The sequence below is a fragment of the Callorhinchus milii genome, unplaced genomic scaffold, assembly GCF_018977255.1.
Source record: "Callorhinchus milii isolate IMCB2004 unplaced genomic scaffold, IMCB_Cmil_1.0 Scaffold18, whole genome shotgun sequence".
NCBI classification, from domain to species: Eukaryota; Metazoa; Chordata; class Chondrichthyes; order Chimaeriformes; family Callorhinchidae; genus Callorhinchus; species Callorhinchus milii.
The window spans coordinates 11,851,819-11,879,761 of NW_024704759.1; the positions used below are offsets into that span (position 1 = coordinate 11,851,819).

At 38.8% G+C, this 27,943-nt stretch overlaps 1 protein-coding gene across 5 annotated transcripts in view; it reads right to left on the bottom strand.

The window, feature by feature from the left end:
- Positions 1-27,943, bottom strand: part of LOC103190585 (extracellular sulfatase Sulf-2) — a 115,014-nt gene that overhangs the window by 2,244 nt on the left and 84,827 nt on the right. For 3 of the 5 annotated variants that reach the window (XM_007911433.2, XM_007911425.2, XM_007911439.2), the window contains 17 exons: positions 26,810-26,961; positions 20,277-20,446; positions 17,723-17,873; positions 17,098-17,273; positions 13,459-13,587; positions 12,707-12,763; positions 12,486-12,612; positions 8,688-8,898; positions 7,224-7,452; positions 6,099-6,195; positions 5,662-5,756; positions 5,341-5,409; positions 4,307-4,479; positions 3,480-3,622; positions 2,890-3,013; positions 2,565-2,598; positions 1,398-1,451 (listed from right to left, as the gene is read on the bottom strand). In XM_007911433.2, coding sequence (XP_007909624.1) covers positions 1,398-1,451; positions 2,565-2,598; positions 2,890-3,013; positions 3,480-3,622; positions 4,307-4,479; positions 5,341-5,409; positions 5,662-5,756; positions 6,099-6,195; positions 7,224-7,452; positions 8,688-8,898; positions 12,486-12,612; positions 12,707-12,763; positions 13,459-13,587; positions 17,098-17,273; positions 17,723-17,873; positions 20,277-20,446; positions 26,810-26,961 — 2,191 coding nt within the window. The remainder of the gene's footprint in view (positions 1-1,397; positions 1,452-2,564; positions 2,599-2,889; positions 3,014-3,479; positions 3,623-4,306; positions 4,480-5,340; positions 5,410-5,661; positions 5,757-6,098; positions 6,196-7,223; positions 7,453-8,687; positions 8,899-12,485; positions 12,613-12,706; positions 12,764-13,458; positions 13,588-17,097; positions 17,274-17,722; positions 17,874-20,276; positions 20,447-26,809; positions 26,962-27,943) is intronic. The other 2 variants (XM_007911459.2, XM_007911450.2) reach the window with 2 other exon arrangements.

A 27,943-nucleotide genomic window follows, 5' to 3' on the forward strand; every position in this document is an offset into this window, starting at 1 on the left:
AGAATTCTTCTGTGCAATGCTACAATTAAGTGGATAAATGAAAGTATTAGCATTGTATGATCATAAAGAGAAACAGTTGTGAATTTCGTGAGTTTTGTGATCTTACTAGTGATGCAGCCTTAACTTTTCCACAGAAATAAAAAAAAATTACTCCCTATTCCCTGACTGAAGCAGAAGTCAACCACCTCATATTGATCCAGGGCATTATGCCACCAGAGTAGAACTTCAATATCTTGTGGTGTTTTTAATATGATAATTTTTTTACAATGAATGCTTTATATTTTAACCCTGAATGCTTTTAAGCCTCACGATAGCTTATTCACACGTCAGGAGCAGGAGAATAACCTTAATAATAAGGTTAATTAGTAGGCATAAAGGTTAATTATAAAGATATGAAATATATTTTGCCATCACATCTTTGTCTGTGTGAAATAGAGCACTCGTTGCAATTCAGATTAAATCCCTGGTAATTTTCTAGAAACCTAATGTTACCCACACGACTAAAAACCTATTTATGATATAATAATAATCCTTGCATTTGATATAGCACATCTTCTTGACGTCTCAAAGCGCTTTACAGAATATGCTGTAAAGTGAATTGACTGTATATTTGTGGGCGAAACGCGGCAGCCATTTGCTCACAGCAGTGACCCACAAACAGTCGTGGATTGAGAATGACCAATTTATTATCGCTTTTTTTGGAGGGATTATTATTAGGCCTGTGGAGTAAGGAAGCTTGCCCAAGGCTTCGCCCTGCCTGGGATTGAACCGCTTGCAAGGCGAGTGCTCTAACCACTGAGCTACAGGACTCCACAAATATTTGGACTATTTGATTGATGAACATAGACGTTGGTAGCAAAGTGAAGAAAGGGGAACCAGATTTAGAGCAAATATTTTAAAATAATTATATCAGCGTCAATAAAATGCTGACCAATAATTTATTATACTGGATTTTATCCACAGTTTTTTTTACCCCCCCAAGTCATGTGTGATCAACTGTTTCTCTGAATAATCTCTTTGAGAACGCATTTGTAGGCAATGAAATCTCTGCAGGTTTTTCCAATGTTGATATAAAGTGGGCAAACAAACCTATCAGGTGAGTGTTAAAGCCAAGCAGTTGCATGCAAGAAAATCATTTATATAATAACAATAATAATAATAATCCTTGCATTTGATATAGTGCCTTATCATGTCTTTGAGACGTCTCAAAGCGCTTCACAGAATATACTGTAAAGTGAATTGATTGTATATTTTGTGGGCGAAACACAGCAGCCAGTCACAGCAGTGCCCCAGTCGTGGATTGAGTGAACAAATTATTATTATTATTTATTTGCTGGTAGCAGAAGATTTTTAAAAAAAGAAGACAAGCCTAATGAAGAGCTCTTCACACAACTCACAGGGACTTGGAGTTTGGTCTCTTCGATTTGGGCCATTTCCGACGCTGATATTGCCTGGTTTTCGAGCAGCAAACACAAAAAAAGCTTAGCATCTCAAAGCAGAAACTCATAACGGGAGCATTCATTGAATTGGTGATGCACATACCCCTCCTGGTAGCACTATGGACTTGATCTAAGACATCAGCTCTTACCAAAGATCTTGATAACGAGTAACAATAAACTACTTAAACATGGCCTGCCTATACACTGACTGATGCTCTTTCTTACCTTGTCAGTGATGAAGCTCCCTCATTAAAACACAGCACCAAGTATATGTAACACGTATCATGAAGATGTAGCGAATTATGTTTCTTTGGCGATTTTTGTGCATTAACAGCAGTCTGCCAATGCCTCAAATTTAACATCTGACTGCATCAAATCCATCAATACCCGTTGAGAGGAAAATTGGATTTAATGAGGGTTAATGGGAACAGGGCAATTCGGGATAAATATGTCTCGGTCGGTGTAATTCATTTAAGTGCTATCTTGGCACTGGATTAAACCGTATGACCATAGTGTGGGCATTTAATGTGTGACAATCAGAAGTCGCTTTCGTCCAACACAGTCAGATACAAAAGCTTGTACGTTGATGAATTCTTTTCATCTGCCTCTTGATCTGTTTGGGGAAGCTTCCCTCGATTGATCTCTACTACTCTCTGCCTATTTCCATTTCTCACGTGGCATAAGTGTGCAGAATAATAAAGCAGGGGCATGTCCGAGGCATTGTCTATCCCCTCATTCGTAGTAACGAAGTAATGTATGCATGTAGTATGTCAGTCGTGTCACGTGCATTTGTATAAAGAATTTGAGACCATGTGAACACTGCAGATTGCTTTTAGTTGCCTCAAAGCGTTGTGACCTCCATCTGAACTTAAGAGTGAAAGGATTTTAAGCTGCAAAACAAAAGATTTGGCGTAAACTATGTACATTTAACACCATTGTAAACCAATACTAATCTACCCAATATGGATGATAATGTATCTTCCAGGCTGATAATGTATCTTCCAGGCCGATGTAATAGAGGCCAATGTTCCTTTTGATTAATAAGTAGCACAAATAAGACTCGGTGAAAAATACATTTCTAAAAAAAGAGAGAGAAAAATAAAGGATAATATAAAGCAAAGGTACCTGTATTGATCAAAGTTTTCCTCAGCTTTCTCTTCTAAACAGGAAAAACATTAAGACCTAATTAACGGCGATCACCAATTTTACTTGAACTTAACAAACGCGAGTTTAACAAAACAGAAAGCTGGTAACTACAATTAAATGGGCAAAAAGATTTCTTTGAACCGTGACAACCAAATATTTCTATTTAACAAACAATGAGTCTTCCGAAGACATACGGTGATTTTCAAATTAAACGGTTTAATGTGGACTTATATATATATTGTAGATATACAATAGCAGAAATGCTGCTATTCTGGGAGGACTGAGCAGTCAGTGTAGTGTGTACCTGCGTCCATGTTCCTGGTGCGTGGGTTGCACTGTTTCGAGCCAATGCAGCTTCGTAACTCCATAAGTTGTACATGTAACTGGTTCAGAACATCTCGATCTAATGTGTTCACCACATTAATAAGCTAAATATAGAAGAATACCAAGTCAGATTAGAACAACAACAAGCTTGATGTCAGATAAGCAGATAGTCAGTGAAATTCCAGCAGTATCCCACGCATGCTCTGGGGGTCCCTTAAGCCTCGACTCCCAGCAGCCTGCGCTAAATACTTTCTGGAATAGGTAAGAGGTACTCCTGTACTCCCTTCCAGTCAAATGGTAAATTTCTACGCATAGCTGCGAATACATATGGGGAACTGTAAGTCAGGTGTGGCTATGCCTTAACTATAATATGTCAAACCACCCAGTTGATCAAAACAAAACAATCCTATCATTCATGAGAAGGATACAAGTCAATACGTGACGAGAAGTAACACTTGAGCTAATTTCATTTATTCTGAAAGCTTGGGCAGACAGAATTCTTATCCCTTGGAGAAACTCAATGATTAATCTTATGCCAGTGTGGTCAATGATGTCTATATGTACTCTTACCTGGTAAGGATCCGTGTTCATATCAAAATACTCCAGAAAACCTGTTGCAAATTCACAGAATAGGAAGTTGTGGGTTTCATTGAGGGTCCTTAAGCACCAATATGTGTTGTTATTTGCACTGGTGCAAGCACAGAAGGGGCCCACTAAAAGAGGACGTAAGTTAACAGAGAAAATAGCAGAGATGAGTAGAGAAGGGACATGAATTTAGCAATAAAAAAACAAATCACATTTCAAACAAAAGGATCAGTTTCAAAAAGATTGTATACTGACGTCAGCATGCATTGGAATTTGTAGAGATCGGATTTAAACATATATATGATATGTAAAACTTGTAAAGGCAGTTTCAACCAATTCTGTAACTAAACGCCATTACACAAAGTACAACTTCAATCGATGACAAACATTTCCTTCCAGCAATTGCCAAAGATGTAATTAACACATGCATTTGATGCAATTGCGAACACTAGCAGCATTTGACTATGCCAACACAGAACAAACATTTAACGATTTATCTAGTACTGCAATAGAACTAATAACATCAACAGTACAACAACAACAACCTGCATTTTTTATAGCGCCCTTCACGCAGGGTAGCATCCCGGAGCGCTTTACAGTGACGGAGTCTGACGACAAGCCGGGGGAGAGAGAGGTGGGAGGTGACATTAGCACAATCAAAAAGGAAGGTCTTTAGGCAGGATTTGAAGGTGGGGAGGGAGGGGGCAAGGCGGAGGGATTGATTTCCAGAGAACCCGTGTACCACTCATTAAACTACAACAAGGTTTTATGTAGCCTTGTTTCGAGGAGTTTCATGTTGTCTGTTGTCTTACATTGCCAATGTGGGGGGGTCTGCCAATGTTGGTTATCATGTGTGAAGCAGGTGAGACCAGGCATGCTGCAGGTGTCATTATTTCTCAGCCTCTTCAGCATCTTCCGCAGTTTCTTCTTCTTGCGCTCTTCCTTAAAGGTCCAGAGATTGTTGTTCTTATCCTGGCCTCCTTTCCTGAAGGTGAGTAGAGAGGGTGACTTATTATAAGATGGGTGGACAACTTGCTCCATAGTGTCTTTGATTAAAGGGCTATTAGGATTTGCCAAACTTTTCTTGAAAATATTTCTCTGACAATATTTACAGATGGGCTTGAAAATCTGTAGATGTTTCTTTGGAGGAAAAAATTATATTTGCCGCATTACAAGTTAAGGATAGTCGGAAAAATTCTTGGCCTTTCTGAAGTTTAACTTGAAAGCAACTCATTGCGAGCACATGGCAATAGATTACAATGACCTGCTAACAACAACATAATTTCTCCCACAAAAACACAGTCAATTGACTTTACAGTATACTCTGTGAAGTGTCTCAAAGACGTGATAAAGCGCTATAGCAAATGCTAGGATTATTGTTATTAAAGAACTAGTTGAAGATTGAATTTTTTTAAAATAATGCTTCCCCATTCACTAGCATTTAAAATGTGCTTGGCTTTTTAATAGGAATTCTGATTGTGAAATTTCACCGTGAAATGACATCATGTGTGTGGACTGCTTGTTTGGGATAGAGAGAGGCTATGAGCTTAGTCAGTTAGAGCTCCAAATTGTTTGAGCCAATTTCCTGAGGCAGGGGAACTATTCAGAACAGGATCGAGTAAGAACAGTCTCATGCAAAGAAACATAAACAGCCAAGCCATTAATGGCCCAAAAGGGTGTAATGAAAGCTGCGGTTTTCCAACCATGCAATCCAGAATATTTCATCAGAAGTTTAGAAGAATTAACTCAAATGTGGAGTTGCTCCAACAGACTGGTTTATAGCATCAGGGACTTGGAACCCCATAGCTAGTTTATTCCTTTGTAACTGAGTTAATAAGGAACTTACTTGAAGGGATGACGATTAGCTCCTTTGTGCTTGAGCTTTCCTTTCATTCCCTTATGTTTAGAGGTAAAACTACAGAATACAAACAGGATAAAACAAAACAGAAGGAAGGAGGGAATTAATATTGAGTGGAAGTGGTATTTCAAGATTCAAATGATGTAAAATGTAAATTACTGACAATTCATTCCATCTATTCAACTTGTCTAATTGAATAAAATAATACATGAATAATTGCACAAGGTAATGACCACATTATGTTAGTGGAGTGCTGAGAGAAGATTGTTGCGGTGATACAATGAAGGGAGTTGTAATTCCTGAACGAACCTCAATTTGGAACAGTCACACTCTTCGGGCCTTTTTTTCTTCAAGTGTCCTCTAACCTCACGTAAATTCTTTATTTTGGTTTGGAGGGTTTCAATCTAAGGACAGAGGTCAAGAGATGATTACCTGCTTACAGGAATTCATTCATCAGAAATCAATTCACCAGAATGTACATCTCTCAGTCTAAATGGTTTATTCTACATGTCAAATATCCCAATAGGAATATTCAGTCGATAGCTATGATTCTAGGCAAGCAAAATTGTCGAATTGAATGGAAATATGTAGGTTAATTTCAACCAATGCTTGAAATGAAACTAAATTCACTTTTACTAAAGTATCTTAAACTATTTAATAAGTTCGACCGAAATAATTTCCACTCATTCGGTGAATCTCCCTGTGAAATAGGTTCGGTTAATGATCAGTTCTATGGTTCAACTGACCTCATGATCAATGTGCAGTTTGTGATCCTTCCACGCTTGGAGCGATTTGTACAGATCGCCATCACAATGAACTGTGTCATTGGCCAATATATAGCATCTGGAATAACAAAAGGAAACTGTGTGTAATCTCCATTCAACAGTATTGCTGAAATCAACAGTATTACTTCATTCACCAGTGCTGCTCGCTTCAGATAATGATGATGAGTTTAAACGAAAGATCTAATCCAAAGGAAGACAGAAAATCCATTTCACTAACTACAGTATTATTAAACCCAATTTTAAAATTGCAACTTGCAAGAAAATAACTGTGCGATGCACTGGGCTATAGCCACATTCTTTGGCACTAGGTGTGAATCAAGCCAAGATTGATGGGATCAATGTCTTATCTTTACTGGTTCAAATTCCACATCATCACAGGCTCACAGATCCAAAACTGGAATAATAATAATAGAATGATACAGATCTAATTAACTCCAAAGAGGCAGACAGCCTCTTAGAGAGCTTAGACAGCTACATTGAAGGCATCTATTCTGCCAATTTAGCTGATCTCTAAATGTTGCTGATCTTAAAATTCAAAAGGTTTTCCAATCCAGGAACTAAAACTAACGAAAACGAACTAAAACGGCTTATTGCGTAACCGTTTTTTAAAATCTATTTCCAGATACCCTGTAACACGATGTAACTCCAGAATTCCCAAATGCTTGACAAATCTCAGAATTCATTTGATACTCCACAACATGATGGTGCACTTAAATGTGCTTGATGTTGCTGACAATACCACTCATATAGACCAGGAAGAAATTCATATACATGTTAAATGCATCACAATTAAAATTTTATGAGAATGTTGCCACAAATTTATACAACAGCTAAAATTTTCGGGAAGAACTCGCCTTCTGCTCCATATTATGGCCAATTGTCTCTTTTTTTAATTCACGTAAACCACTGAATTAAAATCCACAAGGGATTCCTGGCACCATTTGGTGGGTTTCAGAGGTGCTGAATGATTTATGATACAAATCCGAGTAGACGTGGATAAGAAAAAGCTTTGTTGAAAAATTGGAAACTCAGCTCCTTTTAAAATAAAAAAATAAAAAAAATAATTATAATAATATGGTAACTTACTTATGTGTGACTTTAATCGAACTGGGTATGATTAATTCATTATTATTGTCAGTGCCACTGCTTTCACCCATGTTCTCTTCATCCTCGTCAGCGACATAATGCCTTTTACTGACGTTCTTTGGCACAACTGGATCAAATCCCTCATCCAAATCCAGGTCATAAACCTCTCCCTCCAGTTCAATGGACACTGAACGTACAGACCTGTTGCGCATGTAGTTCTGCTTCAATTCTGAAGTGAAAACAAGTTAGAGAAATAATAATTTTTTGCAATGATTAAGAGGCGCTGTTTTACACCTGCTGCAATCGATGTACGAAAAACTGACCTGGAGAACTTGCATCCCATACTCCACGCTTTAAACAAGATGGGCTTCTAAGGCACTGTGATGTGGCAGAATGTTTTTACATCTTGAATAAACACGAGTGGTGCTGTGTACAAAGCAGTGTCGGTTGATGTTAATGCTATATACTTTGGCAGTTAGACTGCAGAAAGCATGGGGGGATGTTAATGGATAGCAGTACCATTGCCAGTGTTGTAAAATAAAACCGTCACTAGAAGGCAGCAAATAGCCAGATGTGGAAGATTGTAGCTGGTCAGGATTTAAGCCTTTCGAGGAACAATGGAGTTGTTCACATAGTTTACTCCATCTGATATATTAGAAATGTCATGATCATTGCTATATGCAGTGTACATCAACACTCTGCTTTCTCATGCTTGGAGAATCCAATAGAGATTTATTTTGCAGGCCAAATCAACAAGTTATTTTACCAATGATGTTCTTCAGGACTACCTCCCCGTTGCATTATTTAGAACGATCTACCTGGTTTAGTTTTGGGGCAAAATGTTGCGGAAGAAAATGTCTCCCAAAAATGTAATGAGTTAGAAACTAGCAAATCCCTTTCTCCAATTCCCTATGCTCTTTGACCGAGCCTTCAGCTCCCCTCTCGACTCTCTTCCCCCTCCTCGCTCCCTCCCTTCCCTCACCCTGACCATTTCCCCCCTCCTCGCTCCCTTCCTTCCCTCCCCTCACCCTGACCATTTCCCCCCTGCTCAGGTCATGACCCAACTGTGCAGCGCCTTGGGACGTCCTCCTGACGTGAAAGGCGCTTTATAAATGGAATCTTGTTGTTGTTGTTGTTGTTGAATGTTTACTCTTTCCCTGCAGTTGGAAAACAAACTTGATTCGATTCTAAGAAGCTTTTTGATTGGTATTGACATTGATCTCAAGACCCTCCTCTTCGACCGCGCCTTTAACCATCCTCCTACCCTCCCAGACTTCCACCCTCCCTGATCACAACCACCAGCTCAGATCCAAATCCCTGACCGTCCAGGGCCTTGGGAAGTCCTCCTGACGTGAAAGGCGCCATGTAAATGTAATCTTGTATTGTATTCCAGTGCAATGACACATAAAATACAGAATGCATATGGTGGTATTGTACAGAAAATAAATGCATCGCTGTACTCACTTCTCTTGGAAAATAGTTTCTGTTTCTGCCGCACTCTTTGGCTTATTTTGTAACGATTTTCCTCGCATTTGCAGTCTTCTCCATCGCTGCTGTAGGATTTGGGCTGAAGGCTGCTGGTGTCATCTTTGCTGGAAACTGATGATGCCAGGGCCACCCCTTTGCACTTGTGTAGCCGAAGCTTTCCTGTCGGGTCCTCCACGCACTGCCATTTCTGAGAAATGTACCACTCGGTTACCATTGTGGAAACTTGGACAACCACAAAACACATCGCTTGTTAAACAAGACTGAGCTCCACACTTCACCTCCTCCCCATAACCGAATAGCAACAACAACAACTTTTAGTCAATTGGCGGATTGCTTTCCGGAGTGTAATAATCCCTTCAAAAAATAATAATAATTTGGTCACTCACTCCACAAGTATTTGTGGGACACTGCTGTGTGCAATTGGCTGCCACATTTCACCCACAAAATACACAGTGACTCCACTTTACAGTCTATTCTGTGAAGCGCTTTGAGACGTCTTGAAGGTGTGATAGGATGCTACATCAAATGCAAGGATTATTAAGCAAATGTTACCTCATTTGCCCGCTGGCTACTTGGAAAGGGAGAGGGATGGTGGGGCTGGGGAGCGGGCAAATGAAGTAACATTTTTTTGCTTCAAAATATAAAACTTTTCTTTCAATCGTTTATCAAATTCAGTTTGTCAAAAAAGTTGCCAAAGGAAGCAAGGTTTAGCTGAAGATTTGCAGTGTGAAATTAATTAATCCTAGGACACATTCTGGATACCCAGGACAACAATCTCCCAGATAAAATTGGTTATTTACTCCATGGTTCTTTGTAATAATAATCCTTACATTTGATGCAGTGCTTTTCACGTCAGGAGTAAGTCCTTAAGCACTTCACAGGATATATTGTGTACATATAGTGCGATGTAGTCAGTGACTATGTATTTTGTAGGGAAAGATGGGACAAATGCTTGTGGGACATTACTTTGTGCAAATTGGCTGCTGAATTTGCCTTCAAATATGCAGTACAACAAATCATGTGAAGGTCTTTGTGACGTGAAAGGCACCATTTCAAATGTAAGGATTATTCTTATTGTTAATCAACCTTGGACCTAATCTAAAGTAGTCTCCACTAAAGAAAAACAAAAGAAGCAATTTTTTTCTGGAGAAAACAATACAATATTGAAACATACATTGGATCTTGACATTAATTTCTGTTAGCATTTAGCCACAGCAAGCATTTTTGGTACAAAGCCACTTACAACATGGTACAATTGCCAGTTGCAACCCTGATTAACTGTCTCAAAGGGTTCACCAGAATAGGCACTGTTTGTTTTAGCTGAACGGGAATGTAGTTCTGTTTGATAGTTTAAAAACTGGAGACAAACAAATTCGATGACTTCTGTTGTAAACTTGAAGCTGTTGCTGCTGTTATTTTTTAAACAGGATAATGTAACTTGGTCTAGGAGGAATAACAGGAAATAGCAAGGTCATCTCAAGTTAAAAGAAAGGAAATTGCATTTGGTTGAGAGTGCGTTCGGTAAAGATTCAGTTGTAGACTTTTGTTTTGTAGTTTGTAAAATGTTTTAACCTCTTGACTGTTTTGTGAATCGGTTTGTTCCGTAAGGAAATGTCATGGTGAGCTAATGGGAATGAAAACCTTCTTCAGTCTTGATGTGAAAGGCACAACATCAAATGCAAGGATTATTATTATTGTATGTTCACAAGTCAAAGTATCACAGGCAGAATGGTTAGATTCAAATCATGTAGAATATCACCACTGAAGTATAAATATAGATACATATTATGTCTCATATAATCGGGCATGAAGTGGACTGGACTCACTAAATTGCAATGACCTGCATTTACTGAAACATTTCTGCACCTTTAAGCTCCAAGCATTAAAATGAGTTCATGAAAATGAGGAACCCTGAAGTGCCAACATTAACACATCACACTGTATGTGGCATAGTTTGCATAATAATGTACATTATGGGCCCAGAATGATGCTTTGGAGGAACAATGTTTTAACACTTAACTAAATGAAAAAGGTATTATGCACTTCTTATGGGATTTTAAACTTTAATCTAACAATATCAGTGACGCTTTGTTCAATTCTATGTTACGAACTTTGAACAGGGATAGGTTTTGACCATCTATGATATCAGCCATGATTATAGGATTGTATACACCACCCTGCACATAATGAGAATAAAAAGTCTTTTCGGTTTCGATTGTAATGAACTTGAATATACTTCAGAATTATTATTTTTAACCTATTGCTAATTTGTTAGAATAATAGAGATGATTTTCTTATATAAACTTCTTGTGTTTGTCATTTTGGGGGGAAGAGCAATTGGCATACAATGGAAGACATCAGTAAATCATGTGGAATTGAACCCGTGTCTATTTTGGGTACGCAACAAATGATTTCAAGGTGGAGTGAACAATGTGAAAACATCCGGCAAATCTGCGCCAACATCAACATTAACCCCAATCTTAATTTCAGCAGAGAACGCTGCAGTAAACCAGTGCATGTGTTTACATTTTCTACATTAGCTGTTGCTTTGGTATTCTGAGGACAACTAACAATTTAGTATCAATGTGCAGAGAGCTCTGTTTTGTTCAATCATGCCTATTACACCCACAAAATACAGTCAATTCACTTTACAGTATATCGTGTGAAGTAATAGTAATCCTTGTATTTGATATAGCGCCTTGTCACGTCTTTGAGACGTCTGGAAGACACGATAAGGCGCTATATCAAATGCAAGGATTATTACTATTATTATTATTACTGGAGTTGACATGACCGAAATGCCTCCACGTCGCATTTTGAAAGAGCGGAGCATTTCATCCATTAGCCTGAGCTAGATTCTAACCCAGTTCCCAAAGCTGAAAGCGTGTGTTAACCTACTTCCCTGCCTAATCTCCCAGGTTGTGTCACGGTTAGGGCACTTGCTGCAGCTGCTCTTGGGGCTTGTATCTTTCGTCGAGCTCATTTTCCTTGATGCACAAAGGAATGTGATGTGCACGAAGGTTTAGAGAAATATATTCTGTGGTTTTACACTAGGGTTTACGTTAAGCTCCACGCATCAATAATATTTGCAAAAAAAGGGGACATTTACACAGGATTGAATTCACTTCTATTACAATAGATTAGGGTTACATAACTTTGCTGCACACACTACAACACTGGCAAGCCCGAATAGTTGGAATTTCCTTCATATCTTCGATTTGAAATAATACAAAAGATGTAATTTGTGCTAAGTGCACCACAAAGGCGATTATTTGTATGTTTTTTCTGATTAAAGCACTGTTCACTCATCATTTCATAGACACAATGAAGGTGCTGTTTGCATAACATGTTCACACTTACATAAACACAACAGACAAGAATCGACACTGCTTGTGATATCTTTGTATATAAACAGAGCTTGCTTAGGAGATTTCCAAATCTCTCAGTCTGTAAATGTAATGTTGTGTAGTTTCTGCATTTGATGGAACATCTTGAAACATTTCAAACATATCAGCTGGCTGCTGAAATTTCGCTCCTTATCATTGCCCACAAAATACACAGTCAATTCACTTTACAGTATGTGCTGTGAAGCTCTTTAAGATTTCTCGAAGATGTGATAAGGCGCTATATCAAATGCAAGGATTATTATTATTATTGGTGCAGGATCCTATCACATCCGATTACTGCACAAAAATGTACTACAATTCCTTCTGGCTTGAAGGAGCTAGGTGTTGGAGGTCTATATATTGTTTCATAGTGATGACATTCACTTACCTGGCCAATTTGTTCACAAGGTGTCTTGTATTCTGCCCTCTGGCAAAGATCCTTCACTCTTTCATACTTTGGCAGAAAGTTTTCCTCCTGAGAATTGTTACTGTCTTCCCTCTTATGTAAGAGTTTGCTAACAAAAGAAACATATTTTTAGAATTGTTGATCATAATGGAACAGTTACAAGGTATGTAATAACTCGGAAAAACTATTACACAATGACATACCCTCTTTCCACAAGGAAGGAATCTCGCCAAACTTTTGTTTTCTTGTTTAAGTTGAACCTGAAAATATTGTAATTGTGACATTAATAAATCAATGATTTAAAAAAAAATCTTTCCAACTGTTGCTGTAATTCAGCTGTTTAACTTTGTTTTTTTAGATTAAGTATAATATGAATGACTCTGAACAAATGGAGGACTGGAAAGGAATCTGCCTGATGAAGACTGGATTATTACTAAGTGTGTTTTTGTTACACAGCAACCTGATATTATCCAGTTCGATAAAGAGTCTTCCACACATTTGGTTAAACTTGATACACTGCTAATTTAGTTTATTGGAGTCATATTACAATATCTATAAATCAGATTCCTTGCATTGTTGCAAATTTCTGGATTGTGATTTTCCCGTTGACGAAACTCACAGCCCTCGAATCGTAAACCTCAAGTTGGCAAAGTCCAAAACAAAAAGATTTGTAAGCAAAACATCCAACTGGCCAGCCTTTAGCATTCGATCTTTGGTGACGATTGGAAGGATAGCAATTTCACAAGCCGGCATTTGCAATTAAAACAACACATCCTGTTTATGAATAATGCAAATGAAATGCCATTGATTTAGATTGAATATCGAAGGCAAAGAGTCAGCAGAAAGGGAAATACAGTATATCTTTAGTCAGTAAATCAGTCTATCAAGAAGCTTGTCTTGTGAAGCTGCTGTGTTTTATCTCTTGATCTCCTGGACTCTGTTACAAAATTCTTACCTGTTAACGGGTTTTTCGGTTTCTAGGAGTTTAAGGATAGACTTGCCATCCATTTCAGGTGGAATGTCGAGGCCAGCGATATCTAATATTGTTGGAGCAAGGTCAATGTTCAGTACAACTTGTGGGATTCTGTGGAGAAAGAAAAAGAAAGAAAGAAAGAAAGAAAGAAAGAAAGAAAGAAAGAAAGAAAGAAAGAAAGGGAAAGGTTGAATGAATGACTGGTTTAGGATTGTCTCTGATCTGCATAAGAGACTTGGAGATAATACTATTCTGTCATATGCAATCACAAGATCAGCTTAACCGTTCCGCCCATTACCACAAGTATAGACAACATAAAATATTTGGCAAATACCTCAGCATGAAAACTTATATGTGACAGACACAAGTGGGATTCTCACTTTCTCTGTATTATCAATGAATGTCACATCACATGTTGAGGTACCGCTTCGTATATTCAATAACTACTGCTATTTACTCTGGGGATAGTTATCTAATGTCAAAATCTATGCCCAATTCTTTTGCTGATCTTATCTTGAAAATCTTTAATAAAAACATGTTTATGCTGCCGTTCAAAATGATTACCCAGCAAATCTGCAAAACTATCAGTATCTCTAAAGTTCTTAAAATGATTTAACGTGTTTGTTTTTTCTGCTTCTTTCCTGAAGGCACAGAGTTCTTGTTGAGCAATTAAACAGCTATCTTCGTGTTTCAGCCCAATCACTGACTCCCGTCCATGCTCAGCTACCGGTTCCCAATGTTGTGCCATCTCCAGTTCAGGATGTCATTAATGATCAATCAGTTGTCCCCGTAGATGATGAGATTTTCCCATGGCAAGCGATGTTGCATTAAACACCTACAACACCCATGTGATCCATCAAACTGCATTTGCGATATATCAATATTTAGAATGTTATAGCACAGAAACAGGCCTCTCAGCCCAACTAATCGGTGACATTGTTTATATTCCACATGACCCTCCACCCTCCCTAACCTCCTCCCCTAGCCCCCTCTATTTTCTTCCCCCTCACGCTTGTATCAAATTTCCTCCTAAATATGTTGATGCTTTTCCGTTCATCCACAGCTTCCAGCGTTGAGTTCCGTGTCCTCGCCACCTTCTGCGTAAGGATGTTGCTTTGAAATTCACTGTCACCTCTTCCACTGGTTATCTTATATTTATGTCATTTCAGACTCATCCACCAAGTGAAAACAGCCCATTAACTTCCACTTTATGAAATCCTCTCATAATTCTAAACACCACTATCAGGTCCCCCTCTCAATTGTCTCATCTCTAGAGAGAGGAGAAAGCTACAACCTCTCCAACCTTTCTTGATAGCTATACTGTATCCACTCACATCCCAATACTTGTAATCCACTCTCCCTGATCTAAAGTATGACGGCCCAATAAAACTCTTTAAAGCTGAAGGTCACAAGTAAATTCAATTGAATGAATTAAAAACTGAAACTGTATCTGGTTAATAAGGTAAGTGGAAAAGAATTTGAAGCAGTGTTACAGTCTCTTTAGTTCAAATAGCAAGTCTGAACCATTTGAGCTTTGCTCTTGTGTTTTAGAAGATAATTTAAGTCCTTTGATCGAATTATTGTCATCAACTCTCTCGATCTGGATGCAATCTTCATACGGTGAAGCCTTTCAAAGATATTAATAAAGACACGTATTTTTCTGCAAGCAATTTGAGGCCATTAGTACCTGCGAATAAGTTACTTTTGATGGTGTTCCTCTGGGAATATGAAGTACTCTACGGCACCGACGTGAAACAAATATCCAGTGTAAGTTTCAGTCAAAATGCTACATGTTACGCATTCTGCTGTGGTTTACACTCATGGAAAAGCTAGGTCATTTATCTTAAAGAGGGAAGTTCATCATTATAATCAACTTGCTTTTTTTCTAACTCCAGTATTCGTTGAATATTTTTCTGGGTGCTGCTGACATCACAGAAACTCGTTGGGACAGCAACCGAGGGAGCTGAATTAACATTGAATTAACATAGAATGATACAGCCCGGAAACTGGCCCTTCGATCACACTAGTTTGTGATAATCAGTGATACCAGGCACTTTAAGCCTGTGCTAATTTACTCCCTCATGCAGTCAGGGACAATAACTGTCCATATCTAACTCCATCGATTATGCAATCAGTTTTATATATAAAAAATAAAAATCTCAAGCTATGTTTAAGACTAAAACATTTTAGACAAAGCCCTCTCTATAACAAGTGACGCTGTTCAACATCCATCTGACTTCAACCAGGTTAACCTATTAAATCAACAGCCTTGTGTGAGGCTACGCCTGTTACCCTGAATCAGCCTTAACAAGAGCGGTGGTTGAGATGAAGAAGGGTCTTCAGGCCATTTGATTTCACCCTTCCCAAATATCAACTTAATTGTCTTCCCGTCACAACATCAAGCTGTTTGTTAAATTAGTCCAGTGTCCTGACCTTTGCCACTATCGGTTGTTGGTTAACTTCTGTTGCATATAAAATATATACTTTCCGGTGCATGTCCGAAATGTGCCTTTCACACTCCTCAACAGTATGCCCTTTCAACTTGTTGCGTTTGTGAATCTGAAAGGACTGGACTGTTCCTGGTTTATTTTCTGTAACTCATTGTGGCTTTACATCTCCCCTGAGAAGTCTCTTTTCAAGGCTGAAGGGTTTATCAACTCATCTGCAGTCGCATTAGCCATTGCAATCTGTGCTCACACTTTCCAAGTCAGAAAAGTTAGCACCCGTGTAGGTCGTCAGCAAATTGCAGGTGGCAGAAAATCATTTCAGGTTCGTGCAATCATATTAAATTAGAGTCCCAGCATCGGTTGAGGCACTTGGAGCGCAACCTAATTTGTGTCGTTAGCACGGCATTTCACTTCAGTGAAAGGATAAAAAGGCATCGTGGAAATGAATGGGATATTAACTGATGTGAGAGGTTTCAATCGGCATTTACAGACGAGAAACTTTAATCGGCAAAAAGGCAATTTCATTAAGGGGCATCCGTGTTCTCATGGGAATTTAGGAAGTGAGCAAAGTTCTATTCTAGAGATTGTTTTGGAGCCTCCAACAATAGCCATCAGATAGTCTTGGTATTACCCACGTAATGAAGCAAATAATCATGTGGAGGATGTTCTCATTTCTGTTTAGATTTTCTAAATGTATTTGAGTGTTAGCAATGTTCTTTCCATTTTCTTTTGAATCCAATGAAGTGGAAGTCATTTAGTGGTGGGAGGGAGGGAGAGGAATTTAGTTGTAAAATGTAAAGCTCATAATTAGAGTGAATCCCTGTTTAGGAAAATTCAGTTAATGAGACAGCTTGTAACCAAGTTACAACTTAAAAGTTTTTAAAAATACTTACCTTACATTAACATTTAAGCCACTAAAGATATTGGGTTGAAACATGTGTCGTCACAGTGATAATTACCACATCGCATATTAAAAAAGCACATCAACAGAATTAACATTAATAGAAAACATTTAGGGTATAAACTGGCTTCTAAAGTTACACAAACCACTTGCGGTCAAAATTGAAAGTTCGCAGAGTGATCCCATTAAGCAGTTTCTATTATAAGGCTGATAAATCATGCTTGCTAGCCTTCCTCCAGCTCGTGGAAAAGTAATAATTTAATAATGTCTTACATTGATCCAGACTCCACATTTGGACCACGTATGAAAAATGGCACGCGGATGTCAAACTCATAAGGCATCGATTTCCCTTTAACGAGCCCAAATTGTCCAATGTGGTACCCGTGATCTGCAGTGTAGATTATATACGTATTTTCCACTTCGCCAGTTTCCACCAGCATGTCATAGACCTGAAAAATAGATTGGCAAAAACTTATTTAATGAAAAGCAAATTGCAGTCATGCCTCTTCCACAGGATCTGTTCATATGTATTTAGCAGTTGATAAGTTTGTCATTTTGATAACTCTTCAAGCTGTAACACTGTTCCTGGTTAAAGTGATGGGTAGAAGGAGAAACCCTCGACCTCCACATGCAGATGAAGAGCTATAAGTTGTGCTCTTGCACATGTTGTAGTGCCAAGCTGTTTTTTTCTCTTTCTCACGTGCCTGAATCACACCCTTTAATTCTCCTATATGTATACATCACCTACAGCCATTGCTCTGCACTCTAGATTGTTAGAAGCTGAGTAATTAAACGGTCATAAAACATGTATGACCTATTTTAGTAATCTGTGGAAAGTGAATTTGAGCTTTGAATCCTTTCAAATAGTCTAGCATGTTTAAGGTAGTTTTACTCCTACCTTTTGTATTGAGTCGTCCACGGACATTAAAGTCTGCAGCCGCTTCCTCTGCAGCATGTTGGTAAACTCCATGTGAATGGGTTTCATTGGTCCCGTGTACCTCATAATCCAGTGCTTGTCTGGGTTGGGTGCATAATTATAGCTGGGGGTGCTGCAGTCGTAATTAACATCAGGATAAAAATAGTTAGTAAAGAACAGCGTCAAACTTAATCATCAAGCCCCTTTACCCAAAGGCTCAAATAGAGAGAGCAGCTATCACCGTATCTGCTGATAATCTGATAAAAATACATTTGCGAAACTATTCAGTATTTTACGAGGAGATGTTGACAAACGATAACAGTCACATGGAGGAATACTGGAACGACCATTTGACAGTTTGCTGAAAACTAATCCTCATTATTGACGCATAATAATACAAGATTGATACAAGTCTTTTAGGATATCAACGGTTATTAAGAGACTCATTTTACAACAAATGAAGTAAGTACAATACAAGGCAAATACAACACAATTTACATTTATGTCAGGGGGGAAATCTTAAAGCACCATTAACCAGCTGGAAATGGAAGCCGAAAAGCGTGGGGAGGGGAAAGATTATCAAAAGTGCAGTCAAAGAGGTAAATCTTAAGGCAGGCTCGATATAAAATAATTCTGTATATTATTAAATAGATACAGATGTAAAATCAGACTAAAATAAAATTATTCACTGTATTGTTTTTTTGCACTGTGTTGTGTTTGTTGCCACAAAGAAGCTAAAGGCTCATGACTGGCAATGCCATAAAAAGGATTTTTTACTATAAAATTAGATAAAACAATCGATCATAAGCTCCAAGCTGAATCTAGCATAAGGGAATCTCATCTCAGTAGCAGATCTTACAACTGATCCAGATTTTAGATGCATGTAGATACCTGTCAATATATATGCTAGCAGCTAGGCTTACAACCTCAAATCATTTTTCTCTCTCTTACCACCTACCATTTTATCCTTCTTCCCTGCTGATTTCATGCAGTAATCTGTACTTGAGCAAATACATATAAAATACAAACACGAGTATAGTATTCGTGAAGTAGTCTAATGGAATAAACTGAATACCTCCATTAAATTAAATCCTTTGAATGGTAATATTTAATTATAGCACCTAACTCCAGATAAAATGTCTTGAATTAGCCAACACATTTAAAAACAATCTCCCCTGCATTCAATTCCACTTCCATATCTTGCTGGTCTGAATGATCGGCTGAGTGAACACAGCCGTGGTATCAAACTAGCCTTAGCCCTCCCTGTGACCGATTTTACCAGTAACCTTGAATGATCTCTCTGCATCCTAATGCATGTATGTCATGACCTAAAGAATATAATCTCTCATTCCTTCTTACACACATGGTTTCCAGGGCACACAGATGCAGGTATAATGTAATTAAGTCAGCTCTGACCTTTTTTTTCACAACTGGCTGGAGTTTTAGCAGACTGGTGAGTGAAAATTGCAATTTTTTTTCAAACGGATTTGATGTGTTAATCAATGCATTGACTCTGCCAAGAAACATCAGAATTTTCAGCCCTATAATTACCACAACAACAACTTGCAGCAATTAAACCACTCCAATTGCTTTCACTTTGTCTGACAACAGGCCAAAACTGTGGCGACAGACATGACGTGACTTTAGGAGCAGCATTTAGAACTCGCTACGCATTGTCGTGTGACCAATACCTCCCTTTGACTGGGTTAGCTTGCTGAGTGATTTCCTGGAGCGCTTGCCAAACCCCCACTGGCTAATCCCTACATCATTCCTGTCCTGCTCCGATTGCCAATGATATAATCCGATTACCAATCATATAATCCTCTTAAACTAAATAGATTTCTAAATAATACCAACAAATACATGGGATTTTATGTTCTTAGGATTTGCATTCATAAGAGAATACGAGAGCATTTCTCCTGGTTACTTCAAATTTAGATTGGGACTAATCTAAACTGGGTTTTCACACACTCTTAATGTCGTTTATCCTTTGTTTCCATGCTGTGCAATTGGTGCTTCATACAATATTTTAGATGTTTTATTTTTGTTTTTGTTACACTCCCATTGTGTTTCCAATGAAGATCATGTGGGGGGTGGGGTGGGGGGGGGGGGGGGGGGGCAGGGAAGGGAAGCAAATTTAATACAAATCTACAATGTATTCTTTGTAAACTTGTTTGAAGCCTGAATTAAGCAACCTATGATGTTCAATGTCTCTTTGACATAGCATAGCACCAATACTATGAGAAGAAGAATCCTTGCATTTGATTAGGTCGTCAAGTCGTCTCAAAGCGTTTCACAGGATATACTGTAAAGTGGAGCGACTGTGTATTTGTAAGCGAAAGTGATAAGAACAAGAGAATTTGCTGGCAAAAGCAGACCGAGGTCCATCTAGTTCGCCTTCCACCATCGCTTGACGTGTCCCAAACTATATACTGTATCCTGAGATATGATTTTCTGGCAGAAATCTATCTATTTTGTTCTTGAAACAATTATGCGATGTCAACAGAGTTACATTGCAGTTGCTGTATGTACTCACATGTGCTGGGAAGCGTTGGGGAACATTCTGGAGTATTGAGGGGCTGAGTCCTCAGGTCCATGAGGAGCCGCGTGGCTGATGACCATCAGGACCGGTCGGTGCGGATAAATCTTCTTGGACAATTTAAAGTAATCCATGCTGTCATTGGTCATCAAGTCTGTCAGATAGTCCTATCGAGAAAATCATTTAGAATAATGATAATAATAACCCTTGCATTTGACGCAGCACCTTATCACGTCTTTGAGACGTCTGAAAAGCGCTTCACAGGATACACCATAAAGTGTTTGGGCTGCGTATGTTGTGGGCAGAATGGAATGGAATCGCAGGAGAAAGTTAAGTAACTTGAACTTTATTAATGGGTCCAGCAGTGGACTTGGGCCTGCCTCCGTGCAAGGCCTTGGGATTGTGAGATACAATTCGGCAGCCAATTCCGTCGGCGCTCGGGAAATTTCCCGATTTCCGGTATAGTCAGCCTCGCCACTGGATTGACCCCTTCTGAGCATGAGCCTGGCATCACCGTGCCACTGGCGACAGTGTTAATCTGCCACTGGTGCGAGAGGGGAGAATGGGTTTAAAGATTTTTTTTAAAAAAGTCCATATATTTCCCCCCTCCAGGTAAAACGATTTAACGTTCCATTAGACGTGAAAATCAGGAGAGTGCAGAAATATACAACACATTTCAATTTGTTTGAAAATACAGGACCCTACTGTGCAGGTAGTGCATTTCTCATACTTCAAGACACACACTGCAAAGTTTTGCACATGCAAGTGTTTTTCACTTTGTTCTAACTTCACTCAATTAAGCAAACCCATAGATAACCTCAAAGGCACTGCCATGTGCCGCCCTGTAACATTTTGCCCACAAAATGAACTTAAGACAGCAGAATGCTTCACTGCCTCCTTAAATTGTCATCCATCATATTTTAAAACTCAGACTGTACACACACAATGTGCCGGAAGATTTACAGTCTGTTCTGCAGACAGTCACAAAACTCAGAGAATTGCATACCGCTTATAATATAATATAATAATATAATATAATGACCTCTCCTTGTCTAACTCCTCATGATAATCAAGTGATTTAGCTACCAATTTTCTCAATGACATTTAAATAGCACAGAGCTGAACATCTTGCTGAGTGTCTTTGTAGTTGGATTAAGCCTAGTCAGTTTTGTTATCTGTGCTTTTCTGCCTCAGTCACACATCAGTTGCTGTTCGCTCACAGAGAAAGTCTTGATGCAACTAGCAATGAGGATACAGTATTTACTTTGACCTCTGTTCACAGTTTAAAACACTTCTAGAGAATCAGAGATTCAAGGCAAACACATCACACAAATCTCTCACCATCTATGATCATAAAGGAAAAAGAAGCATATATAGCTGATATCATGTTATCCATGGTACTGTGTGAACTGAACTCTGGCAGAGAATTGTGTAAACCCTCCTTAACCCAAATAGATTGCAATCTCATACTAGGCATTGACATAACGTTAGACATCTATGCTTTCACTATCATGCCATATATTGCAGAATTAAATGATATATATAATGAACAAATAGTCTCTAAACCATTTGCCCAACTTCATTAAGGATAATATCGTTGGGGTGAGGGTTGCAAGACATCCACATTCAGTTCCATTTGAAGTGGACCATCAAATTGACACCCTGTCTCCCCCAAACGATATCAATATCCGGAGCTGGTGGTGAGGTTATTCTCTGCTTGTATGCTACAGTGATTTATATTGTCAGTCTCCTGCAGCACCATTAACCCAAACCCTTGGGACCTGATAATAAATGCATCAACATTGCCCATTATTAGCAAGCAGCTAATCACTGTGCAGTGCAAACATTATTATTATATAAACTGTGCACTGGCAGCTGTTACAGTTTCAGTTTGTTCAGAGACAGAATCTTTTTTCGGTGGTTTATGAGATTGGATTAAATTCACAAGGTTAGCATGCTTCAACCAGGAGTTGGAAGCCAAATATCAGGACTGCAGCAACAAATGATTCATTTATTCTTGGATCGCCATAAAGCCACAACGTTACTGCAAATGGGAATGCTATGCAGTTTGCCTGCAGGCAACTTGAGAACTAAAATATTTAGCATTTTGCTTTCTGATAACTTCAAGAAAATCACAGAATATTTACAGTACAAGAAGGGATGATTCAACCCGCCATCTGTACACTGCTGTTAGCACCAGTGGAGCTAACCATTCTAATTGCATTCTTATGGTCTTTCCCCATATTTTTTATTAATACAGTATGTTTCCTCAAGTATTTATCCAATTCCCTTTTAAATACAGTTATGGATTTAGCATTAGGATCTATTTCTGGCAAAGCATTTAACATTCTAACAACCCTCTATGTTCATAAACGATATCTGCTAGACTTCTTTTCATCTCCAGGTGATAAACCTCAATTATTTCCTACCATTACTGACTGGCACGTCATTGGAAATAGTGTCCCTATCAAAATTATCCATCATTTTGTAAAGCTGCATTGTATCTCCAAGAAGCCCGCTCCCTCCGCTCAGCCAGCTCCGGCCTGCTCCACATCCACCGACCCACCCGCCCCACCATTGGCGGGAGAGCCTTCAGCCACTCTGCCCCCAACCTCTGGAATTCCATCCCCCAATCACTCTGCCTCGCCCCCTCCTTAGCCTCCTTCAAGTCCCGCCTCAAGACCCTCCTGTTCGACCATACCATCGGCCACCCCCATTTCCACCCCCAACCCCAGCTCGGGTCTGAAATGCTGTACTCTTTCCAGCTCCGTGGGACATCCTCCCGACGTGAAAGGCGCTATACAAATGTAATCGTGTTGTTGTTCACACATTACCCATTTTCCTGCTATGCTTAGATGAGCTAATATGACACTGTTTTGGGATGCTATGGTAAATGGTGTGCTTTTGGACTCATTGCTTTGTGAATATATATTCCATTTGAACTTGTTGAATTGTGCTAGTTTTATGTTCTTGTATACTCAACTACGATGCTAAAGTGGATGAATCAATATGCTAGAATGATGGGTTTTCCTATCCCCAGCTTTTATGGGCCTTTCATTCACAGAAACCCATAAAGAAACCCACACACGGAGGATGAATGGAACACATCTCAGTTCATTTCATTGTCCTAAACGCCCCATTGATGATGAATCATAATGACCACCATGTGCTCCATAATGTTTTGAATAAACACATTTGTATTTTATTGTATACATGTGCGCTACTTTAACATTGATCGCCAGACATAATGAGTCCCAATGTTTCCTGGGACTGGCACTAACCCAGTTCATGCTCAAGCAGTGTAAATTGTGATTTAGTGGTAGTGCTCATGAAAACATTTTGCTTAGGAGCGTGGCACTAGGAATGAACGTGATGATGGCAAAAAGGACCATGCTGTGCTGTTGGCAAAAATTGTGATAGTGCAACATAAATCACACTCCAGGTTGCTCCTTTTATCTTCGTTCTGTCAGAATGGAATATATTGCTGGCAGGATCATTTAGTCTAGGTTGCTGGTGTATCTAAGGTTCTGCACTTCAGGTAACATCTGAAATTGGGAGTGAAAACAATGCTTGTTTTTCCCAAAGCAGCAATGGATTTGCTAAGCATTGAAGAACACACTGTGCAAATGGAGCATGAATATGCAGAACTTCACAAACCAGGGCTTGGGTTCAACAACAACAACTTGCACTTATATAGCGCCGTCCACAAAGGGTAGAGTCTCAGAGCGCCAAAGGTTCAATCCTTCAATTGCATTGCAAATCACGAGTGCAATTTAATAGAACATTAAAGGAAGTCATTTTATTCAGTGGAGGAGGCAGTCATTTGCACCAGTAGTTTCCTGCCAATACCAACTCCTCAAGGTGATTTTATCAGACAGCCTCCAGCGAAATTCACTCTGACAATTTCCGTGTTGGGGTAATATGAAAAGACCAATATAAACAAAGCATCAACATTCCCTCAACCCCCCAAAAAAGTTTCTGGTTTTATTATTTTCGAGTTCTGAAGCAATTCGAAACAACTGGAATCCGCTGTTCTAAATATAAAGCAATGGCTCAGGCACTGACAGATTAATTGTCACTTGGCATCAGTACCACTTTATGCCACATCAGCCGCTATTTTTGGCATTGTGATTTATGTTTACACTCAGTTTGCCAACAGTGTGAGATCAAATTTCCATACAAAAAGCATTGCCCAGTAGTACATTATCTTTCCACTTGTGAAGGCAGTACCCAGTCAAAGTCATCTGAGATCAATTTGTTGGAATTGCTTTTAGTCTGCATCTGGTTTACAATCCATGAACATTCAGATCCACATAGAGCAGAGCAGCACAAAACCATCACCTTCATGTGTATAAGATTTGAATGTATATATAAGAGTTTTTTCGTACACTCCAGCTCTTTAACCTTCTCCTCAATATTAAAGAGATTTATTGGATGCGATCCCATACTTGAATTGCGTATTGGAGTTCCAACACACAACAGAAAAGATGGTGGATGTAAGTACACTAGACTCATTTAAAAAGCAGCTTGATACAGTGATAAGGGGATAAGTAAGGTGGGTGTTCTGGAGGAATGAAATGGATGGGCCGAAGGGCCTTCTTGATCCAGTCCAATCTTTTGAACTTGTGATCAGTTACATCTTTCAGCTCCTGCTCCCGTGACTTCAGTTAAAGGCTCCCTGTCTACATTGGCAGACATTATTTGTACGTTACCAGCAGAAGCCATGAGAAAGAGTGATTGAAGCACAAAAATGTTCAAAAACAGTTGCAAACAAATCAGCTAGTTCAATACAGAGTCCAGCTTGTTGAGCTGGCAGTGCCAACAAGCAGATGCAGTCATATTATTGCGGAAAGGGGTTAAGGAAAAGGAGACAATGGTACGAAAATGTAACAGAACGTTAATTATCGCAGGCAATGTCAGGTTCTCATAGTTTCTGTAAGAATGGAGACAAGAAAGAAACGCTGAACAAAATGACAGCAAGCAAAGATAAGACGTGCGACAATGACAAAAGCTTTGCAATATCCATTGCTCACAGTGAGGGGGGAGACAGGATTGAATAGATAGAAGTGGAGAGCTTCTTTTTGAACCACAAAATAAATCCTGGTGATGAGACACTGACAGCAGAAATGATTGGTTACATCGCTTTAAAAACAGACGTTAAGATCAGGCAATTAAAACAGGCCGGGGAGGGAGGGAAGAGGCAAAAATCATCTTAGACACCTCGCCTATCAATCCCTATCAGGGGAAAAAAAATGTGACAATATCCAGAAAGAGGATCTTTCTCGACAGAAAATGTGCGAAGTCAATGAGAGTAGCCTGGAGCACAAGTCCTTACCTGATAAATCAATTGCTGGTTATTGTGGATCAGGAGTGTTAGGTTTACACCATTACAGACAAATTTAAAGAAGTAGACACTTTGCAAATGGATCTGCTGAGCAGGAACTTTGCTTACACCGGACAGCAAATTGTAAACCTTCTCATTAATATTCTTTGAGCATTAGAAAATGGGAACACGTCTCACTAAGATTTACACCGCAGAAAGATGCCTGGTTAGGTTATTACATTTTTCCACTGAATTGACCAAGAAGAAATTTGTCTCTCAATTTACAACTTCAAATTTAAATAGACACATTAATCCACACCAGTTATCCAAATAGTATCCAAGGCTCCTGAAAAATGATTTGTGCTGTATTGATATTTTCACTCTTATGGAGCCATCGGGTCCACTCTGATATTACTTTGTGGCCTCGAGTGCAGAAATAAATACACTAAATCAAGAGGGAAATCGTGGAACAAATAATAAGATCCAGACTCAAGGGGAATCACGACTTTGATTCCATTCAACCACTGGGTGCATTTCATTTACATCAATAAAGTCAAGATCCATTTCTATTTCTGCATCATCTTCCATACCGGTTCCTTAAAATTCTACTAAACAAAAGGATCATGAAATTGTTAACAACTACAATCTACATTGTCATAATGTGATTGCTCTTTGACAGTAAGTACAACGAAAAAGATATCGATAATTTAGTAGATTTTCATTTGGAAACTTTTTCTAGATTTTTTCTTAATCTAAAAATAACACTGTAGTCAATGGAGAGTTAAGGTTTCCTCTCAACTAATTATAGGCAATTATAAATGATATGGACATTGATTTTTCCCTCTGTATTTGCTTTTAATGGCTGTGATTCCCTTCCACAATGTCCTTTATGTCAATTCAGGTCACTTTCATAACTTGACCAGTGACCTTTGCATAAAACTGTCTCAATGAGCAGAGTCAGCAAAAGATAAATTACTCCAAACATTACAAAAGTTCGAAGCAAAAATCACTAAATTATATCACTGCAGAAATTCAATCTTATTAGACTTTTCTTAAGGACTCGTGATCTGTTCAGGAAACAGGGACAGCACTGTATAAAGAAAACTGAGATTTTTTTTACTAAAATTACTAAATTTGATGGATCATTGCCCATATTCATCACTTGAACACTGTAGAGAACTGCAGTGGACTATTTATAGCCAAGTACCTTTGAGTAGTCAAATCCATGCTTCTCCTTTACGCCATTTCTATTAAGTGTGTAATTGTAAAACCGTGAATTCTTCACTAATCCAACCCACTCTCGCCAGCCGGGTGGAATGTAACTGCCATTATACTCATTGAGATACTTTCCAAAGAAAGCTGCAACAGAAAAAGAGAAAATTAAACCACTTTAACAGAAGGACTCTTGTATTTAATCTGCAGTTTTCAAAAACCTTCCACAAATAGATCAGCAGGCTGGAGATTTCTGATCAGTCAGTTTTCAGAGAATCACATTTATAATTTACATCGGGAAGAGAATCTGGATGTAAGAGTGTTTTGTAGCTTACCAAATCCCCTAAATGTTCCCTTTCCTTCTTGCGAGAAGCACGTTGTGGCTTGGGACAGTTTGAGTATATAATGGACCTTGCCACATTCGCCCATTCGAGAATATCCTGGAACCTTTACTTCTCGATTCAATGTTAGTTTTTTGTATTCAAGCCAAAAATATCCTCTCAATGTCGTGAACATGTTAAATTGTGGCCAAACTATTGGAGTTGGTGGAGAGTCATAGTGTACAGTAAAACAGTAAAAAAAAATGGTAACTGAGGGAGCCTAGCCTACACCTTGTCGATAGGTTTAAGAGAACTACAGATTGAGTTTGATCGTAACATTAAAATAAGCAAGGGAGGAAAGATCTTCTGGATGAGAGGGCTATATCTGGGACAGGTTTGCAAAAGCCTGCAAAATAGGATTTAAGATCAATCAGTAAGTGTAAGTCTTGACGAGCAGTACAGTACTGTAATGTGCAGTGACTGTATTCTGTAGGTGAACACGCCAGTCAATTTCTGCACGGCAATGTCCCACAAACAGCCTTGAAGTGAATAACCAATTTTATTTGGGGGATTGTGGCCAGCACACCGGGAGAAATTACCTTCTATTTTCGAATAGCGCCATGGAATCTTGAACATCTACCTGGACAGACAGTCGGGACTTATAATTTTAATTTAGAGCTACATTAGCGCACGTTTTTCAAGGGGGTGGGGCAATATTCTTACAGAATTACATAGGTTTTTGCCTGAAGAAAAATCTAATTCTTTAGGCAAAAAAGCTATGCAATTCTGTCAATGAGGTCTAAAGATCA